The 19,379-nt window shown below is 44.7% G+C and overlaps 1 protein-coding gene across 1 annotated transcript in view; it reads left to right on the top strand.

The window, feature by feature from the left end:
• The first annotated feature begins 7,289 nt into the window (after nt 1–7,289).
• The window catches only part of EXPH5 (exophilin 5), a 44,261-nt gene continuing 32,171 nt past the window's right edge, over nt 7,290–19,379 (top strand). The window contains exons 1-2 of the mRNA XM_080377176.1: nt 7,290–12,876; nt 12,919–14,755. Coding sequence (XP_080233302.1) covers nt 14,637–14,755 — 119 coding nt within the window. The 5' untranslated portion in view covers nt 7,290–12,876; nt 12,919–14,636. The remainder of the gene's footprint in view (nt 12,877–12,918; nt 14,756–19,379) is intronic.

The raw sequence follows: 19,379 nt of genomic DNA, 5'->3' as shown, positions 1-19,379 counted from the left end.
GCAAGGGGAAAAAATTGCTGTTCTGGGTAGCAGTTCCTCCTTAGAAACAGACTGTTTTTTCATTACTATGCTTCCCATCCCCATCCCCAGGACAGCATGTCCAACTGCTAACACCACCGTGATTTTTAAGACCATCCAAAAAGTAGCTACCACCACCAGAGGCTGCCCATACAGGTGAGAGAATTTAAGGGTGATAGGCAGCTCCTAACTTCCTTCAGATTAATTATTTGTCCAACTAGGATCCATACAACTACTTACACTGCTGCTGTAAGCTGCTGCTGTTGCTGAGTAATAGTGTGTCATCCAGGTAATGCAACATGTTGCTTTTTAACGTGTTAAAACACTTAGGTAGTCAATCCTGCCAGATTAAGGTAGTCAATCCTACCAGTGCCATTTTCCATTTCCCGGGGCAGCAACCAATCTCAAAAACAGGCTGTCAGGTATACCAGTACCACTATATAAGGATCTCTATAATGCAATAGGACTGGTGTTCAAAGGACCTGCAGGGTAGGCAAGTCCTGGCAAACTAGCCTGTGATATTACATAAAATATCTACGCTGTATATGGCATAAAATCATTATTGTGCAATTTTACTGATTTGGTAATGGCTGTTGCCATGCTGATCATGTGGCAACATTTCCACCTTCAAATTTAGCACAGCAGATGAACACGATTGTTTACTGAACATACACATCTCAGATAAATACTCTTGCCTTTAAAGCCCAGCCGTTACTAAGGCTTTGCAATCTTAATTCTGTATTTTTCATGTAAGAAAGGAACTTTCTGATGGTGCATGTGAGCTGGTAAATAAAAGAAGAAACCAACACTAAGTTATTTTGACAGCTCTTGTGACATCAAAATGCTTTTACTAGCATTTTTGTGCTAGTAATTAAGAAAGTGAAATTCTTCCTACCTTTAAAGTGTTAGAAAACTTGTGTGAAATTCTTTCATCTGATGAAATGAAAGCTGTATAAGAAAAAATCTATGGATGGTATTACAGGAAAATAAAATCACATATAAATTCTTCAGCATGTCACTGTACCAAAAGTACCAGAAAATGCTGCAGTTCTATCAATAAATATATATGCATCCTCTAACACCTTCCTGTGGACTATTAGTACAATTTAACTGTTTTTCATTATTGCTTTTAAAAAAAGTAAGTAATGGATTACATAGCACTGTCACTTTTAACGCTCAAACTTCAGCATGAAATACAAAGTCTGCAAGGTTCATTAACAGAGTGATAATCTGCAGGAAAACTACTAACATAGTTAAATCAATTGGAACAGGAAAGACTTGTTAATTCTGTATCCCTTCAGGACCCGGAGTTTCAGTTAAACTGCACTAAATTTTCTTAACTACAGCTTGACACAATTGGAACAATTCAAGCACAGATATACCTGGGATGACAGCACCAAAGGTGCTGAAGTTACCCTGCTAGCATTACGTGCTATCATCTTCAGGACTCCCCATTAAAGAGCTCTGCAGAACACACAGGTCTCCCTCACACGCTTATACAGATCGAGTATTCATAAGTGGCTGGATTTGTGCTGCAATCAAAGGCAGCCAGGACATTGAGTGGATGAAAGCTTGGAATGGCACAGCAGAGCTATTCTACAGGAGAACTGCTTGTTTAGCAAAAATCTCATGCCACAAGAATGGGATAGGGAGAACAAAAATAAAAGCATTTGATTTCATTTCTAGCATCAGGTGCTGCTTATATTTCCCTATCTAATTAAATCCTCTTCTTTTACTACCAGGTGCACTGGAGGGAGCCCATTGCCTTCAGCCACTCCCATACTGATCCAGTGCTTTTAATTTAATCCTGTTATTAATATGCAGAGTTTCTACTTCGGTTTTTAATACATTTTAAAAAAACCCTTCCAGCTGACCACTTTTACCCTTGCACCAGGGCTGTCAGACAGGGCTTGGCTGGGGAACCTGTAATGCACAGCTCTCAGCGCAGAGCCAAGGAGAGCCAGCCTTCTCTCTCACACTGCTCACACAGCTCCTGGGAATGCTCTGGCTTCAGGATCTCAAACCTGTGTTACTCTGAAGCAGATTTACAGGTAGAAATAGAAACTGAATTAGAGAACAGAAGTTTCAAGTTTAACTCTACAATTTGTAAATCTCACTCAGATGCTAAATCCTTTCTGTGGCAGAATTCCCTCTCTCCTCTCCTTGGAGATCTCCGTACCAGTTGCATATTCAAATTAATGCATTGTGAAGCCAGTTAGATGTTTAGCATGAATTCAGCACAGGGGAAAGAGAACACAAATCATTTGGCTTCATCTCTCCCATTAGTGCCAGCAGAGGCTCCTGTGTTATATGTCATGGTCATAGTCATGTGAGCACGTGCCCACTGTCTCCTCAATTCCCTGTATTGAGATCAGGACTGGATCACACCCAGGCTACAGAGTAAATCTTCAGTGGTTTCATTTACATAGCCATTCATTTTCATCACCTATACTAGGCCCCTAAAGTTTCTATCAGACTTTTAAATTATAACTCCATTTACTCCGTGTTTTAAGTAGTCACAGAATCATAGAATCACAGAATGGTTTGGGTTGGAAGGGACCTTTAAGATCACCTAGTTCCAACCCCCCTGCCGTGGGCAGGGACACCTCCCACCAGACCAGGTTGCTCAAAGCCCCACCCGGCCTGGCGGTGAAGCCAGTACTATATGCCTATCGTTATCTGGGGTCTGCTGAGCTCTGCAAAACTGACAGTGCAAAGCAAGTTTCAGAGTCATCACTTAAACAAAGCAATAACGTCCTGCTGGACTTTGTTTAATATATTACACATATTAATTAAAGAGCTAATCATCCTGTGGAAGGAAACAACAGCTGTACTTGCTGGTCTTGCTTGAATTAGAAATATTAAAGACAGTTATCACTAAGGATTTATCTATACTGCTCACATATTTAATTTAAAAGATGGAAGGAAAAAAAAAACTAATTTACAAAAAAATCCTGTTCAAAGTATAACCTGTATTTATAGAATATAATTTCTCATTAGGCATTGACTATCCATTTCTCACTGAATTTAGTTAAGTATCCTTGATGAGAGAGTAAACAAAAATAATTGACAAGCCTCATTAAATTCCTCTTAAAACATACAGCTATTGACTTCAATGGGAGTTGACTCAAACCCTAAATTAACAGCTGAATTGCTCAAGATTAAAACAACTTGTTTTAAAGCCTGGGGACAGCTTGTTCATTTTTATACTGTATTGGTATACTTCTTTTATTAAGTGTACAAACAGGTGGGATGGGATTCCTCTCACCTAACTTTAGACATATACAGTGTACAATTCAGAGCTAGTCATGCCAGACTCCCTTTATATTCAATGGCAAGTGCTTCTTTTAAGGCATGATTCATCTGACCTATTTTAGATGTCTACTTTAGAATGAGATAAATTGTGTACTATAAGCATCTGCTTTTCTTCATTGAAAATAAAGATAATTAGGCAAACTCATTTAAGGAGAGCTGTCTGCACTACAAGTGTTTACATTTAGTAAAATTAATACTTTCACTGGCAGCTGAAGGCATTTAGACTCATCAATGTATGTAGAAGAGGATTAGCTAGTGAGTTGAACTGAAGCACAAATGTGTCTTTTACCTGATCTTCCATGTGAAACTTGCTTGCCATAAACAAAGCAACGGTAAAATATTTTTCTAGTCAATAATTCTCTTTTATGTTTGTTCTTCCGATGTACTATATTCATAGCTGACCAAAATCAATAGCCACTGACATTTAAAAGGATGTGAATGGGCTACTCCTCCAACTTCCACTGTTAGGGGTATTCATGCAAATCAAATAGAGTAAGGATTTTGCCTGATTCTAGTGATCCTCCTGCAATAAAAGCATCCTTGGAGTTAAGTGCTAAGAAAGATCACAGAGTTATCTGTGATATAATTAAGTTATAGACCATCTGCTTCTTAGCTGGAATGGAAGGCATTTTCACACCACAATTTATATTCATTTCCCCTGGTGTATTCACAGAGGTATTCTGATTTTACTGTATCACAGTAGCTCTACTTTGTCCTCCATAACAGTTTGTGTTCATAAAACCAGAGTTTTCTCTGGGACATTAATAACTGTACTTGCTTCAGGGTTTAAACAAAGCATGATATGCTTTTAGCTCAAAAAACCAAAGTATTATTAAGTTTTTCTGTTATGCAACTTTATTTTAGATTGTGAAATTTTAGTTGTGTTTAATTATCTTTCTTAGTTAAATTAAAATTGAAGTAATATTTTTTGTAAGATTTTCTACCTTCCCTCCTCACCCAGCACTGGAAATGATGAGATTCCAAGGACACCAATCACTGTTGCTGATAGTTACTATCTCTGATAAACTGGTTATTACTCTGGTAAAAGATGAGCTGATGGATACAATGAAACAAACTTCATCATGATGGCTTACATGTACATCTTGCAGTCAGTACACAGAAGAATTATGCATCTCTGCCAATCTCTGTTTTGAAGATTTAAATGTGACATATATGCTATAAAACAGTTGGAATCACAGAAGCATAAAATAATCTAGACTGACTTTGGGAGGTCATCAGGTTGAATCCCCTGCTCAAAGCAGGGCTAACTTCAGGGTTAAATGCTCAGTGCCTTCTCCAGTCACTTTTGTGTACCTGCAGCCTCCCTAGATAACCTGTTACAATGTTGGATCAACCACAATTTCATCCCTGGCAGTGTTCAAGGTCAGGCTGGATGGGGCTTTGAGCAACCTGGTCTAGTTGAAGATGTCCCTGTCCATGGCAAGGGGTTTGGATCAGATGATCCATAAAGGTCTCTTCCAACCCAAACCATTCCATGATTCTATGATTATTATTTTTTTCATAACAGTGAATAAGAATTTTTTGATGTAATGTATATCTATTGTTCCTTGCCCTTTTGTGGTGGACCTCCAAGAAGGTCTTTCTGTAACCACCCACTAGAAAGTTGCACGCAACAATTATATCCCTTTAACCTTTTCCTCAGACTGAACAAACCCATTTCTGTCAGCTTCTACTCGTGTCACAGGCTGCAGCCTCCCAGTTAGCTTTGTGCTCCTCCACTGGACTTGTTCCAGTATGCTGATTTTTTTTATATTTGGAAGTCTGAAACTGGACACAATATTCCAGATGCAGCCTCTTGAGTTCACAGGGAATAACCACTTTCCCCTGCCTACTGGCTATACTCTTATTAATGCAGCCCAATATGCAGTTAGCTTTTGTTGCTGCAAGAGCACATTGCTGGCTCATGTTCGTGTGGTTCACCATGACCCCCAGGGTCCTTTCCTGAAAGACTGCCTTCCAGCCTGCCAGTTCCCGAATTGTACAGCGGCATAGTACTTTACACGTCCAGATAGAGTTTTAGATGAGCTTTACTTGCCTTTTTTTACTTGCTTTTTTGGGATTACTCGCCTTTTTGATCCTCAAGAAGTTTCTGTCAGGCTCTAGCCAGTTGGGATGCCTCTGAATAGCTGGCCCACCCTCCAGCACACCATCTTCTCCCCACAATTTAATGTCACCTCTTAATGTAGTGAGGATGCATTCCTCCTCCTCATTCACATCTTTAGTGAAGAAGTTAAATAGTACCAGAACACAGTATCTAACTCAGAGGAATACCACTCCTAACTGGCTGCCAGTTACACTTTCAGCTGCTAACCAGAACCCTTTGAGCCTGATGGACCAGTCATTTTTTCATCAACTTTATAGTCCACCCATCCTGTCCACCTCTCTCAAGTGTGGTCACAAGGATACAAGCAAAGATGGTCTTGATAGTCTTGCCAAAGTCAAAATAACCACTATCCATTGCTTGCCTCTCATACCCAAAGCAGTCATCTCATCATTGAAGGCAGCCAGGTATCTGTGGTAAAGGCATGCTGGCTGCTTAAATATTATTAGGGTTTTGTGCAGAAAAAACAGATATATCACCCTACACAGCTATAGCAATTCCAGGGGCTACAGATGGCTTTATGATGCTGTTCTAGTTTAACCCCAGCCAGCAACTAAGCACCACACGGCCACTTACTCACTTCCCCTGCCCCCAGTGGGATGGGAGAAAGAGTTAGAAGAGTATAAGTGAGAAAGTCATGTGTTGAGATAAAGACAGTTTAATGGGACAGAAAAGGAAGAAAATAATAATAATTGTAATAATAATAAAATTGGTGTATATAAAACAAGTGATGCACAGTGCAATTGCTCACCACTATCCGACCGATGCCCAGCCAGTTCCCAAGCAGCAGTCCCTGGCCAGCTTTCTCCCCCAGTTTATATACTCAGCATGACATCATATGGTATGGAATATCCCTTTGGCCAGTTTGGGTCAGCTGTCCTGGCTGTGTCCTGCAGCTTCTTATGCCCCCCAGCTTACTTGCTGGCAGGGCATGAGAAGCCAAAAAGTTTGTGACTTAGTATAAACACTACTTAGCAACAACCAAAATCATCAGTGTGTACTCGACATTATTCTCATACTAAACCCAAAACACATTATGCCAGCTGCTTGGAAGAAAACTAACTATCCCGGCTGAAATTGGGACAGTACCCACCCCTTATTCTATACCATTTACACCATGCCCCGGTCCCACACTTTCCAATACATCCCAATTAAGCACCATCATTTTCTTGTCTTTTGATATATATACACAGATCTACACACAGACCCTTAGTCTATTTGCCATGCCTACACAGTATCTGTGGAGTTACTTTAGTCCATTACTTCGGGCTCCATCTGTCATAGTAGTCCTTCAGGGCAGGAAAGAGAAAGTGTGTGGTGTTGGACTGTTGCATGCTCAAGCCAGTTCTAGTTCCATCACTGCTGCACTTGTCTGGTTCTATCATCAAAATTCATTCTTCATTAACCTGGGCAATTCTACTATAATACTGTTGATATGGCATATAGCAAGCACAGTAGTGATGACATACAGTGTTATATAGCAATTCACACCATACAAGTCAAATATCAGCTATTCTCACCCAGAATCAAATCCTCTTGAGCTACACATTGGACTTCCCCATCCTGTCGTATTACCCACCAAATGCACTCAGGCCCCTGAGCAAAAGCAATCCCATGAATGTGTTTGCCTTTTCTTGGGACAGGAATAACCCAGACTGTCTTCCCCAGCATATTTTTTATATGCACTGCAGGGACTTTATTCCCTTCTACAGCACACAAATTTTGATTGGGTAGGGCCAGCTTGTCTGGTAGATCCTCTAGTGTTGACATTTGTACACATTTGCTAAATGTGTATCCCAATGTCTGAATGTCCCAGCACCCATTGCTCACAGTTCATTGGTTTGTTCAATATGCCCAGAGGCTGGTGCATGATAGGGAATGTGGTATACCCACTCAATGCCATGCTCTGTGACCCAGGCATCTACGAGGTTGTTTTGGAAATGAGTCCTACTGTCTAACTCGATTCTTTCTGGGGTGCCATGTCACCATAAGGCTTGTTTTTCAAGGTCCAGGACAGTGTTCCAGGTGGTGGCATGGGACACAGGGTGTGTTTCCAGCCATCAGTTAGTTGCTTCCACCATTGTAAGCACATGGCGCTTGCCTTGGCGGGTTTGTGTGTGATACATTCAGCCTGCCAAGCCTCCTCATATTTATATTTCAGCTGTCATCCTCCATACCAGAGAGGTTTTAACCATTTGGCTTGCTTGGTTGCAGCACATATTTCACACTTAGGGAAAACTTGTGCAATAGTGTCCATGCTGAAGTCCACCTCTTGATCACAAGCCCCTCTACGTGTTGCATCTCTTCCTTGATGGCCTGATGTGTCATAGTGTAGAGGGATGAAGCTGGGTTAATTAACATTGATAATATACAGCTGTGGGCTGGCTTGGGGGGGTGGTTGGCTGAGGTAGATAAAGTGCAGGTGTGGCTGCTTCTGTTAAGTGGTTGGGCAGCCAAGAAAGAGGAGAAAGAAGGAGAGAGAACATGGACCCTGAGTGAGGACTGATGAGGAGAAAGCACCAGAGGGACTGGCCTGAAGAGTATGTTGGTATTGGATGGTAAAAGACCTTGTTGCAGCTGGTTAGTTTTGAGAGTGTTGCGACATCATAGGTCCACTGAGCTATACATAATTCACCCCTATGATGCCAGTCCAGATCCACTTGAGCCACTTCAGTCTGAGCAGCCTTATTTACCTCTTGGTTGTTCTGACATTCTTCAGTGGCACAAATCATGGGTATGTGAGCACCTACATGATGCATGGACTTTTACAACCATGTTCCCCATCCAGGCAGTAGTATCATGCCACAATGTGGCAGCCCGGATGGGTTTGCCTCTGCACTGCCAGCTGCTCTGCTTCCATTGCTGTAACCACACACACAGGGGATTTGCCACCATTGATGAGCTGGTATCAAGATAAAGTACTGGCTGTTTTTCTCGGTCAGCAATACCTAAAGCTAGCTGGATGGCTTTCGCTCCTGCAAATCAGCTTTGACCGCCTTCTCCTTCAGCAGTTTCTGTGACTTGCCATATAGAACTCCATACAGCTGCCTTCTACCTCTGATGCTTTCCCACAATACGAGGGGATCTGTCAGTGAACAGGGCATATTGCTTCTCATGTTCTGGCAATTTGCTATACGGTTGGGGCCTCTTCAGCACATGTCACCTCCTCCTCTGGCAATATTCCATAATCTTTGCCTTCTGGCCAGCCCATAATTGCTTCCAAAATTGGGCAATTGGGATTTCCTATTTAAGCCTGTTGCATGGCCAGTGTGACCCACTTACTCCACGCAGCATCAGTTACACGATGCGTAGAGGAGACTCTCAGCTCTAATTCCTTCATATGCTGTCAATACCTCTTTTTCAGTTGGAGTATAGTAGGCTTTGGATCCTTTGTATCCCCAACACCCAACGCCTAAGGGTTGACCTTGAGTCTCCCCTGGTGCTTTCTGCCAGAGGCTCCAGGTAGGGCTATTCTCCCCAGCTGTGGTGTAGAGCACTTTTTTAACATGTTGTCCTGTCCAGACTGGCCCAAGGGCTAATGCATGAAATATTTCCTGTTTAATTTGTTCAAAGGCTTGTTCTGGGCCCCATTTGAAATTGTTGTTCTTCTAGGTCACTTGATAGAGAGAGCTTACAGTCCCATAGTTCCCTTGATTTGCCCTGAAAACTGTTTTAGCTGGTATCTATTTGCCACATGCCAGTTCTCAGGTATCAAGGACTACAGTGAGCAGTTACAGGCTATGGTAAGTCTTCTTAGAACCACTGGATGAAATAACTTCTAGTATTGATGATTTTTTAATGTTCATGTTGCCTATTTGTTACATAATCTCTTTTACAGTCATTTCCATTTCAGTCAGATCTCTCCTGGAAAAGTATTATGGCATGTGGTTTTTTGCAATTTCTTCCACAGTGAACATCCATTTCTTCTCTGAAAAGGTCTGCTCTCTGTAGTGCTTCTTTTATACCCTTTTTTTTAATATACCCTTGATCAGCCCTACAGACTCCCTGATGAGCTTCTTGATGTATTTCAAGAAGGGTTTCATGCTGGGTCCTTTAGTAAGTTTCTCCTCCCAGCTCTTTTTTTTTTTTCCCCTCTGTTTAATTTTATTTTTACATGTTATCAGCCAGGATTTATTAATTTTTCTATTTGCTTCATTTGAATATGACTTCAGCGTTTTGAAGGTTGCTTTCTTGCTTCTAATAACATCTTTTCCTTATTGTTTAGTCATGCCTGGTTCTTTTTACCTTTACTCAAGCCTGACTTAATAGGTTGCATGCACTGGCATATAAGCTTAATATATTAAATGCATAATTCTGCTGTGTCCCAGGTAGTGGCCTCTGGTGATTATGTTTATGCACATATTAGTTAAGGAGGAAGAGAAGGTTACATAGTTTCTGTCAAGAGAGCAGATGTTATATGCAGTACTAGCCAACCAATTGCCCTGACAGTCAAGACATCAGACCTACAATAAAGCAGAAATCCTGCATCATTTCAACAACACATGTTCCTCCTCCAATTCCAAGCAGTGCTCTTGCACTCCAGAGATGTACTGGTAACCACCTTCTTCATATGCCTCTCCAGGCCACAGCCCTCTGCAGCAACCCCCCTAAAATCCCTGTGAGGAATTCTGCTCAAAATCTTCTCTCCAGTCTGGAGGAAGTGGAGTCCCAATGAGTATTCAAAGTTATATTAGTGATTAACTGAATCCTAAAAGTAAGGGAGGAAGGAGGACAGACAAGCTAGTCATAAGCAAAAAGCAAAACAAAGGGGTGTCAGGAGTCAGTGTCCAGAGCAGCACCAAATACACCATCAGTATTGTCACAAAGTGTGAGGGTCAGGCTGCAGCTGCTGCTTCAGAGGTTTCTCTCATGACCACTTTTCCTTGCTGCCACATGGTGTTAATATGCTTTTGGGATATCACTCTTACCTTTCTTCTGGTAGGCAAAATCCATATTTTGCCATGATGCCCTTCTGCCATTCTAAGGGATCCACAAGTCTACTTCAGCAGAAAAAAAACCTCTGTACTGGAAAAAATTGAGGAGCTCCTATAGACAATGTATGGGGTAGGAAGGTGGGAAGGCATTAGGATGAGAGGTAGCAGTAGCAGCAAGCAGTACTTGTAAGGTGAGGAGATCTGCCATGGTAGTAGGGCAGAGTCTAAAACTGGGGGAAGGGATTGGGAGGAAAAGAAAACCAGGTGAATGAGAGACTCATCGAGAGGAAGCGCTTGAGGAAATTGTGAAAAGGAGCAGTCTGCAGCCACGCAGGCTGCAAGATGTGACTTGTGAATGTGGGTGTCCCTTGAAGACTGGCATTCCCTGTGGCAGCAGGCCTAGCCCCTGTGGTGGTTTCAGGCTGGACAACAGCGGCCTGCACTCGGCAACCTGCTCAGCCTGGTCCTGGCTCCCTCCCTGCCTCACAAGAGGCCGCGTAGCACGCAAACAGCTATAATAACACCAGCAGTGTTTGGATGTCAACGTCCAGGCAATCTTCAAAGCGTACTACTTCACAGTGAAAACGCCTAAATGAAAGTCCAAAGCTCTTTTGAAGTGGGAGCTGAGGGCCCAGTGACAGATCCTGGAGAACACTCACCGCTCAGTGGAAATGTCTACCTGTGGCAGGGGGAACCATGCACTGCAAGCCACCACGTCCCCTGAAACGCAGCTGGACCTCTAGCTGTTAACTTAATATACGTGAATCAATAATGACTATTTGACTAAGCTGAGATATAAATGATGGGCTTGTTAAACAGAGGGAGAGACACTGCTTTTGTTCTTACAAGTAGCGTGATCAAACTATTTTTGACATAGGTTAGTGTTAGAAATATTTATTTCAAACACAATAAGCAGATTTAATACATTTTAAGTGAAAGACTCTTCATATTTATTCTTTGCCTTGCCATGAAGCCTTTTTCACTTAATGCGGAGAGTTAATTAAACTAGCCTTCACTAATCTGTGTGACCATTTACACAGTAATTAGTTCAACAGGAATAGACAAGACCTTACAGTTCTTCCAAGCCTTGAGGCTGACATGAGCCTCAAGGCCAATTGCTACAAGATTCAACCAACCCTCCTGCACATTCCCCTCAATTCCTTAGCTACAGATCAACTGTCAGAAACAGCCCCTCTGGCTTTCTGGAGCCCTACGCTTTGAAATCCTCCGCTGAGACTAAGTGGAGTTAACACCACCCATTAGTACAACAGTATTTGTGAAATACAGTTTTTGAAGAATTTGCCCTATAATTAAGGTATGTGTGTCAGCATCCTCTTTAGTGGCATTGGCAATTAACATTACTAATAGACGTCTCATGTCTGCAGCCTCTCATATACTATTTTGGCCCTCTGTTTCAGGTTGATAAACAGAAAAAATGCTATTTATTTACAAGAAAACACTTCTGTATCTTCCTGGAACAGCTGTTAGTTAAAAAACCTGGAATAAAATTTAGAGTGTGTATTCTGTCTTAGGTTTATGCAGCAGAAATTAAAGCACATAAGGGGCTGGAGGCTCTAAATACTGGAATAAGGCAGTGTTTCCTTGCATCATGATCCATATATGAAAAAGACATGAAGTTTAAAGTGAGGTGGAGTAACGAAGAGACATATGGAAAAGTGGTTATTTTTCACAAAATAAATTTCTGACAGAAGACTCCATAGATAGCTGTTTCTTGTCCTGATCCAACACACATTTAGCTGGTATGACATACCAAAGATGCTGTGTAAAATGAAGGTCTTACCATATAAGATGGCTATGCCCAGATCACTAAATATTCTGGATAAAAGCCATTGAAATAATAACCACTGTGGTGTCTGGTAGCATCTCTCTAAAAGTCACTAGTGCACATACTTGTTACTCTTCTAAATAATTCCATTGCTTTCCACAGAATGAAAAACTTACTTCTTTGTTGTTTTCTGAAAGACTATGTGTTGCTCATCTGCCAAATGAACAACTTGCCCCTGCTTCTCTTAGCACTGACAATATGCTAACATACATTTTGATTATGGGAAAAAAACAGATCGATATGAAGAAAAAGGATGGCAGAAACTTAGAAATACAGTTTCACTCTGAACTCATGACTTACATGCAGGATAAATACAATTATAGATGAAGTCACCAAATTCATGGGGGAATGTCACCCTTTCTTTGTAAGGCCTGTAGCACATAACTTCCTTTGCAAACTTGTAAGAACATGCACATCCTTTCTATGTATTCTGTATGTATGTTTTATTTATTTTTTTGTCATATAATCACAGAAGGTTTTGCGTTGGAAGGGACCTTTAACGGTCATGTAGTCCAACACCCCTGCAATAAGCAGGGACATCTTCAGCTAGATCAGGTTGCTCAGAGCCCCATCCAACCTGACCTTAGATGTTTGCGTGAAGTTAAAAAAATACTTGACCCATAAGATAAAATGTTTTTAAGGCAAGAGTGGGCATTGGTGAGGCACTGTGGGGAGTTTTTAAGGCAAGAGTGGGCATTGATGAGGTTCATTACAATGGATGTACAGAAAAAAATTGTTATCACGTTCCCCCTCAGCTCTGGGAGTAGATCCAGTGTGACGCAACTACCATGAGCAATTGCTTCCCATATCCTGCAGGTGCCAGGCAGAAAGGGAGAGTGATGTCCCATCCACCTAATTCACTGCCTGGGAGAGTCCCAGGGAGAAATCCATACACCTAGCTTCTGCTGGCAAAACAGTCACCCCAGTATGCTTAATGCAACAGATTCAGGAAGACAGAAGTTCTGTAAGCTCCTAATGCACCAGTGATGGCTGCGGCTCTTGCACCTTTAGAAACAACACACTTGGACTTCACCCAGAAGTATCTCCTATACCCTATTAAAAAATCACTGTCTTTTTTTCTGTGAGAGACATTTCCTCCTGACGTTTTCTAAACATCACAATCCTTCACAGCTTTCATTACATTTCATCAGTTGTCTCACAGCCTTGTTTATGTTGTTTGGTCACCAGGAATCTGGTAAGTTCCTCTTTGGGACAGACTAGTGATGCCAGAAGCTACACCGAAACAAGGAGCCTCCTGCAACTTGTTATTCCCGCTGTGCTCTAAGGTCCTTATTTCCACTTGCTCCACACGACTTCCTAGTGGAGAAGCATTCTTCCCTGGCCCCACATCAGCCTGCTGCAGGGTGGGAAGGTGGCTGCGCACCGCTCAGCCCCGCTCCCCCTGCACACTGCCACCCTGACATTTCCACAGATTTGCTTTTCTGTACTAAAAATTGCCTTCAGTTTTCTTTCTCCATACAGCTGTGCTCCCCATCTGTAGTTCGGTCCTGAGTAAAGCCTTTCTTTGACGGAAAAATTTCACTTAACTATTCAACTAGTACAGCAGACTAGACACACGTACTTCGCAGAGACATGCCTGTTGGTGCTGCTCCCACCAGCACAGAGCTGAGTTGCGTTAGGGCCGTTAGAATGAAATCAGGATGAAATTACTCCTGAGATGTGGCTGTAACGCCCAGGTCAAGCAAGAACAACTGTTCTCTACCGTTTCTTCGGGAAAACCTCAACGGAGGGTAAATAGGAAGCACTGTCCCGTTCTTCCCCCACGGGGAAGCCACCGCTCCGCACCCGCTCCGCGAGGCTGCCGGCAAGTCCCTCTGCAGTGGCGCGGCGGCGGCCCCGCGGGGGCGGGCGAGGGGCCGAGCGGCGCCCGGGCGGAGCGGGGGGCCGCGCTGCGGGGCCGCGGGGAGCGCCTCGACGGCGGCCCCGCCTCACGGCCGCAACCGGGCGCCGCCAGCCGGGCACAGGCGTGACGGGGCTGCCCGGCGGCGGGAGCGGGGGAGCTCCGCACCGTCCAGCAGCCGGTCCCCCTGGGCAGGCGTGTGCTCCGCCTGGCAGCGCCAAGGGCAAACACCGCGCCAAAGGCTCGGCGCAAACACCTGACTCAAGCGCCGGCCCGCCCGGCCCCGGCCCTGGCCCCCGCCCCGCCCCGCCGGGCCGCGCTCCCTGCGGAGGGTGTTGCCCGACGCGCGCCGGTGCGGTGCGGTGCGGTACGGGGCGGCCGCGGCTCCGGCTCCGGCCCTGGCTCCCGCCGTGCAGAGGGCAGCGGGTGCCGGCGTGCGCCGTCCTGCCGGGGCTCGGCCATGCTGGTGTCGCTCCAGGCTCCGAGGGGCTCAGCGCTGCCCGCCTGCCTCCGCCCGCCCGCCCGCAAACAAGCAAAGCCATGACCGCAGCGCCTGGGGGGCTGGATCTCAGTTTTTTAAACGAGGAGGAAGCCAGGGCGATTTTTCAGGTGCTGCAGAGGGACTCGGAGCTTCGGCGGGCTGAGAAGGACAGAGTCAGGTACCAGGCTTTACACCGGCCCGCCGCTACCCGCCGCGCCTGAGGGGGCTGGGAGGCGCGGAGCTGGGCGGCGGGGGGCGGCGGGGAGCGGGGCGCACACGGCCCCGGCCCGGGGGGCGGCGGGACCCGCAGCTACCTCGCCCCGCCGAGTAGAGCGGGAAGAGGGGCGGGTGGCCGCCCCCGGGAGGGCTGTGCGCCGGCCGGGGCAGCGGGGCTGCCAGGCACCTGCGGGGAGGGCTGCCCTCCGCCAGCGGCGGCTGCTGCCGGGCCGCGGAGCCGCCAGTCCCGGGCATCGGCGGCATCGGGACGTCTGGGAAACGCGTGTTGTGGCGAAGCCGGCTCTGAGTCACGGCGGGTGCTGCTGCTGCTGCTGCCGCTGCCCGCGGCTCGCCTCCCGCCCCGGGGGGGGCAGGCTACCCCTGCCTGTCGCCGCGGGGCTGGCCGGGGCGCGGGCCGGGCACTGGCACCCGGGCGGGCAGCGGTGCCGAGGTTTGGCGGCTCCGTCCAGGGAAACGTGGCGGCTCCCGGGCCGATCCCGGAGCCGATCCAGACAGCATTTGGCAACCAAGCCCGGCACTCGCCAGCCTGAAAGGTTGTTCGCAAGACCCTTTCAGGTGACTTAACTGAATCCCCTCCGCCTTCAGGTGCGCAAGTTATACCATCTTACCTGAGCCGTATGAAGAAATAGAACAGCCTCGACTTTGTTTCTAGCTCCCATCTCCCCTGTGCACAGTCACCCAAGCAATTTGCGTTGATAATGAAAGCACAGGTCAAGGAGTAATATAATCTATGCTGGGAAATGAGCTGTGTGTTATTAAAGGTTATCATTTCTTCCTCTGGATGAGACAGGAGGTACCTTGTGGGCAGTTTGCAGCTGAGAGGTAGTGTCCTCTCAGATTCACAAGTGGCCACTTTTCACAAGTAATGCTTTCATCTAGGATGTAGGCGGAATGTTAATGAGTAACACTTCCATCGAGTGGATTTTAGTACTGTGCATTTTTTTGTTTCAGTCAAGTTGATTTTATGATGGGCATGGTTAAACATGTGTCAATGCTGACTTGCATCCAAAGCTTGTCTTAGTTCTCTGCAGCATGTGACCCAGGACTGAGTTAAATGTAGTGATTTCTTTCTTCTGTAATTTGGCATTACCTTTGTTTCTTTGATTAATTTCTATGCCATGTGTCCCATTATAAGCCCCCCTGCAAAAAAGAATGAATATTTTGCTGGATACGGAGAATTACATGGCTGGATAGCTCTAAGTTTAAAACTCTTTAATTTTAATAGGGTGACACTAAAGCAGGAGCAAGTGCAGTGAGGCTGCCAGTGGTGTAGAAAGGCTCGTGAAGTGATAGCCTGCTTTTGGAACTCGGGGCTCTCACCTGCCCCCAGATTTCTGTTTGTTTCTCCATCTATGGACTTAGAACTTTGTCAGTAGGAAGTGGTCTCCCTTTATGCAAAAGTTGTCAAAATAAACATGGTATAAGAGGACGTTTCTGGTGATGCTTTGCTGAGATGGAGTCAACTTTAAATCTCAGTTGAAGAGGCATTCAGAAGTTGAGCAGAAGACAGGTGTTTATGATCAAGGTGCCATACTGAAATCTAGGTTAAACGCAGAATCTCTCAGAGGCTTTGTATGTGTCCTTTGGCAAGTTTCATAATTTCTCTTGGGCCTAATAAAAGTACTCTCTTGCTCACTCCACTCGTCTACTGGTCTTATTCAGACTGTAAGCTCTTCAGGCCAGGGGACTTCCATCAGGAGCAGGCAGATTCCAGTCTGTGTGATGTTGCCCTGTGCTACTATAAGTAATAACAGCGATCACCCTGGAGGGCCAAATCCTGCAGTTTCTATATGACCTCAGTGAGCTTCAGAGGCTCTAACAAAAATTTCATTTGCTTCTCTTGGTCCCATATGCCTGCCCCCTTGGCTCTATGTCATTCTTATTACTATTATTTTGGTAATTAACTTCATACAATTTTTTTTCAGTTCGAAAGTTTTAAAGTAATGCATGAGCACTGTGGCAGCCCCCTCCTGGGATGCTTTCAGAGTGTGATTTTGAAACGATTTGATTCACACCATCAGTCAAATGAGGCATACAGGGAGATGCTATGGAATGGAAGGAGCAGGGAGCAGTTTTATCAATACTACTTTTTTGCATGAAGTCACTGAAGTGAGTTATCCCGCAGACTGCTCCTGAGCATGGTTTTGGAAAGATCTAGTTGGAGCTGGGCAGGGCCAGGGAGCAAGTCAGTAATCACCAGTGGACTCATTGGTCAAGTTTGTTTGGTGACCATCTTTATTTAAAATATATTATGTCCCTGTATAGACCACTCCAGACTGGATTGACAGAGGGAATAAAGCATTTCCTGGCAGACCACAAGTCAGGTTCTAATGATTTCTCTGACACTGTGTGTGCTATTTGATGTCATATGAACAAGCACATAGCTGTCTGCAGATCTCTTAAAAGATCAATGAAAAATGGAAATCCATACCCAGATACAACTCTGGAATAAAAAAAAAAAAAAAGCAGGAACGTGGTTTTTTTCTTTTTACAAGCTGCAGTTTGTATATAAAAAAAAATGTTAACACCAGTTAATTTTGAAAGGCAAAATAAGAAATAAGATCAAAAGATGAATTCTGACATTGTGCATGGCTTGTCATGTCCAACAAATGGCAACCATGGTTCAGCGAAGTTGATTATCACATAAACGCAAATGTATTGCAGTACAGCATGAAATACTGACCTTCTCAAACTCCTCCTCAGCTATGTAACCGTAACTGTTTCCAGATGAATATATACTTTTTTTTCTTTTCTTATTGCTTACCTACACTGCTTTATAGAACCTCTGGATCTCTCTTCACCCAGACAGCCCACGCCTTCATGAAATTAAACACATACCTGGGGGTGTTTTCTGGGAAAAGGCTATTTGCTTTATACAACCCCTTTTCATCTCCCTTCCTTTTCTCTCTGTAGCCTTTAGAGCAGGAATGCGTGACCTACCTGGCCAATTGTGCACATCTGTGTAGGTGTAGGCCCCACTTTGTGCTGGCCTTCCCAGTTCCTCCTGGTGCCCCAGCACACCCTCTGAGTACCATTCGCCCTTTCTCAGCTCCCTTGGCAGGCTTCAGATCTCTAAGCCTTGTTTGGAAGACTTCTCAGTATTACTTTCCCTTTTATGAAGAAATGAACTGCGTGACCCGTTGGGCCTTTACTTATTCTTGTTACTGACAGGGAGCTGAGCTTCTCATGTGCCCTGGGCCGTTTGTTCCCAGGACTGCTTTTTTTTTTTGCCGGTTTTCTCTTTTCTAGTGCCCTCTCGTGGCTCCTCTCAGCAGTACCGTTGAACAGCAACAGCAAACCAGCCATACCTGACTGCTTCCCCCACAAAACAGGTTCAGAGAAGCAGCAGCAGTCAGCTTTGGTATATCTCACATGGCTGTTCACTGCTATATACACTGAAAATAATTTAGAAACTTAGTAATCAAGTCTTTAATATTTTTAAAGATATAAATACACATTAATTTTGACTTGGGTAACACCCAGCTGTTATTTGTTGTTCATCAAATCAAGTCTCATTCATAATACCAACTGGAAGAAAACCTCATTTATCATAAATGTTAGCATGGGAGAAAAAATGGAATATGGGTCTGTATATCGATATACACGCATTGTAAAGACAGAACTCCATGTCACAAAATGCTATTTTAATAAGCCTGATTAATGAAACTGATGATTTTGCAGATGCTTGTGGAAAAAGGTTCCTTCTCCCAAATATTTCAATCACAGTTAGATGCCCAGGAGGAGATAAGGAGGAATCCAGCATGTTCAGAGAGCAGTATCATGTTCAGATGGCTCCCTAACAATTCAGTTTCCGTAAAACATAATGAATGCTTTCTGTAGGCACAGTTATTAATACCACAGGTCAACTTGCCATACATAATGAAATAGGCCTGAAAATCACGACATAAAAACATTCCAGGTCTCTTATTTAACTTCTGGTTTCAAGGCTTCAGCCTACACCTGGCTTCTCTTCTCAAGCTTTGTACTGCAGCTGCTGAGGACAGAAATTAAGGAAGAATTGACAGTTAATAACTTGCATGCAGAGCCCCAGGTCCCAAAGACTTAACAAACATATAGGTGCTTCTCTTTTCTGTCCTTTCTCCCAGAAGCTGATGGGCAGGGTGACAAGGGAGGCTGGCTGCTTCCCATCTCTTCGGGACAGCAATTCAGAGCCTGGCAGGTAGCAGAGGGACTGGCAGTCCCTGTAGGGAGGCTCAGGAGCAATAGGGCATGAAGCTATGGGATACAGAGGTGGAGCTGCTGCCTTTTATTTTCTGAGGAAGCTCAGCTCCTCCCTCTGCAGATCGTGGAGAGGTGGACAGCGCCCAAGCAGGTGTCTTTCCAGTCAGCCTTGGGGCTCTGTTGCCTCAGATTGTCTGAGCACTGGGTGCAGAGATGCACCTCCACTGTGAAATGGCACCAAGGTTCAGAGAGCAGCTGAGATGACAGGAGCTAGGAGACATGGAGCCAGCTACTCAAAAGAGGCAGCAGGTAGGGGGTTGTGGCATGGGAACAGGTGGCTGGTACATTTGCAGGTTGTCCAAAAAAAAAGAGCAGTTGGGAGC

Source organism: Falco punctatus (assembly GCF_963210335.1).
Source record: "Falco punctatus genome assembly, chromosome: 2".
Classification (NCBI taxonomy): Eukaryota; Metazoa; Chordata; class Aves; order Falconiformes; family Falconidae; genus Falco; species Falco punctatus.
This window is presented reverse-complemented; position numbering and strand designations above follow the sequence as displayed.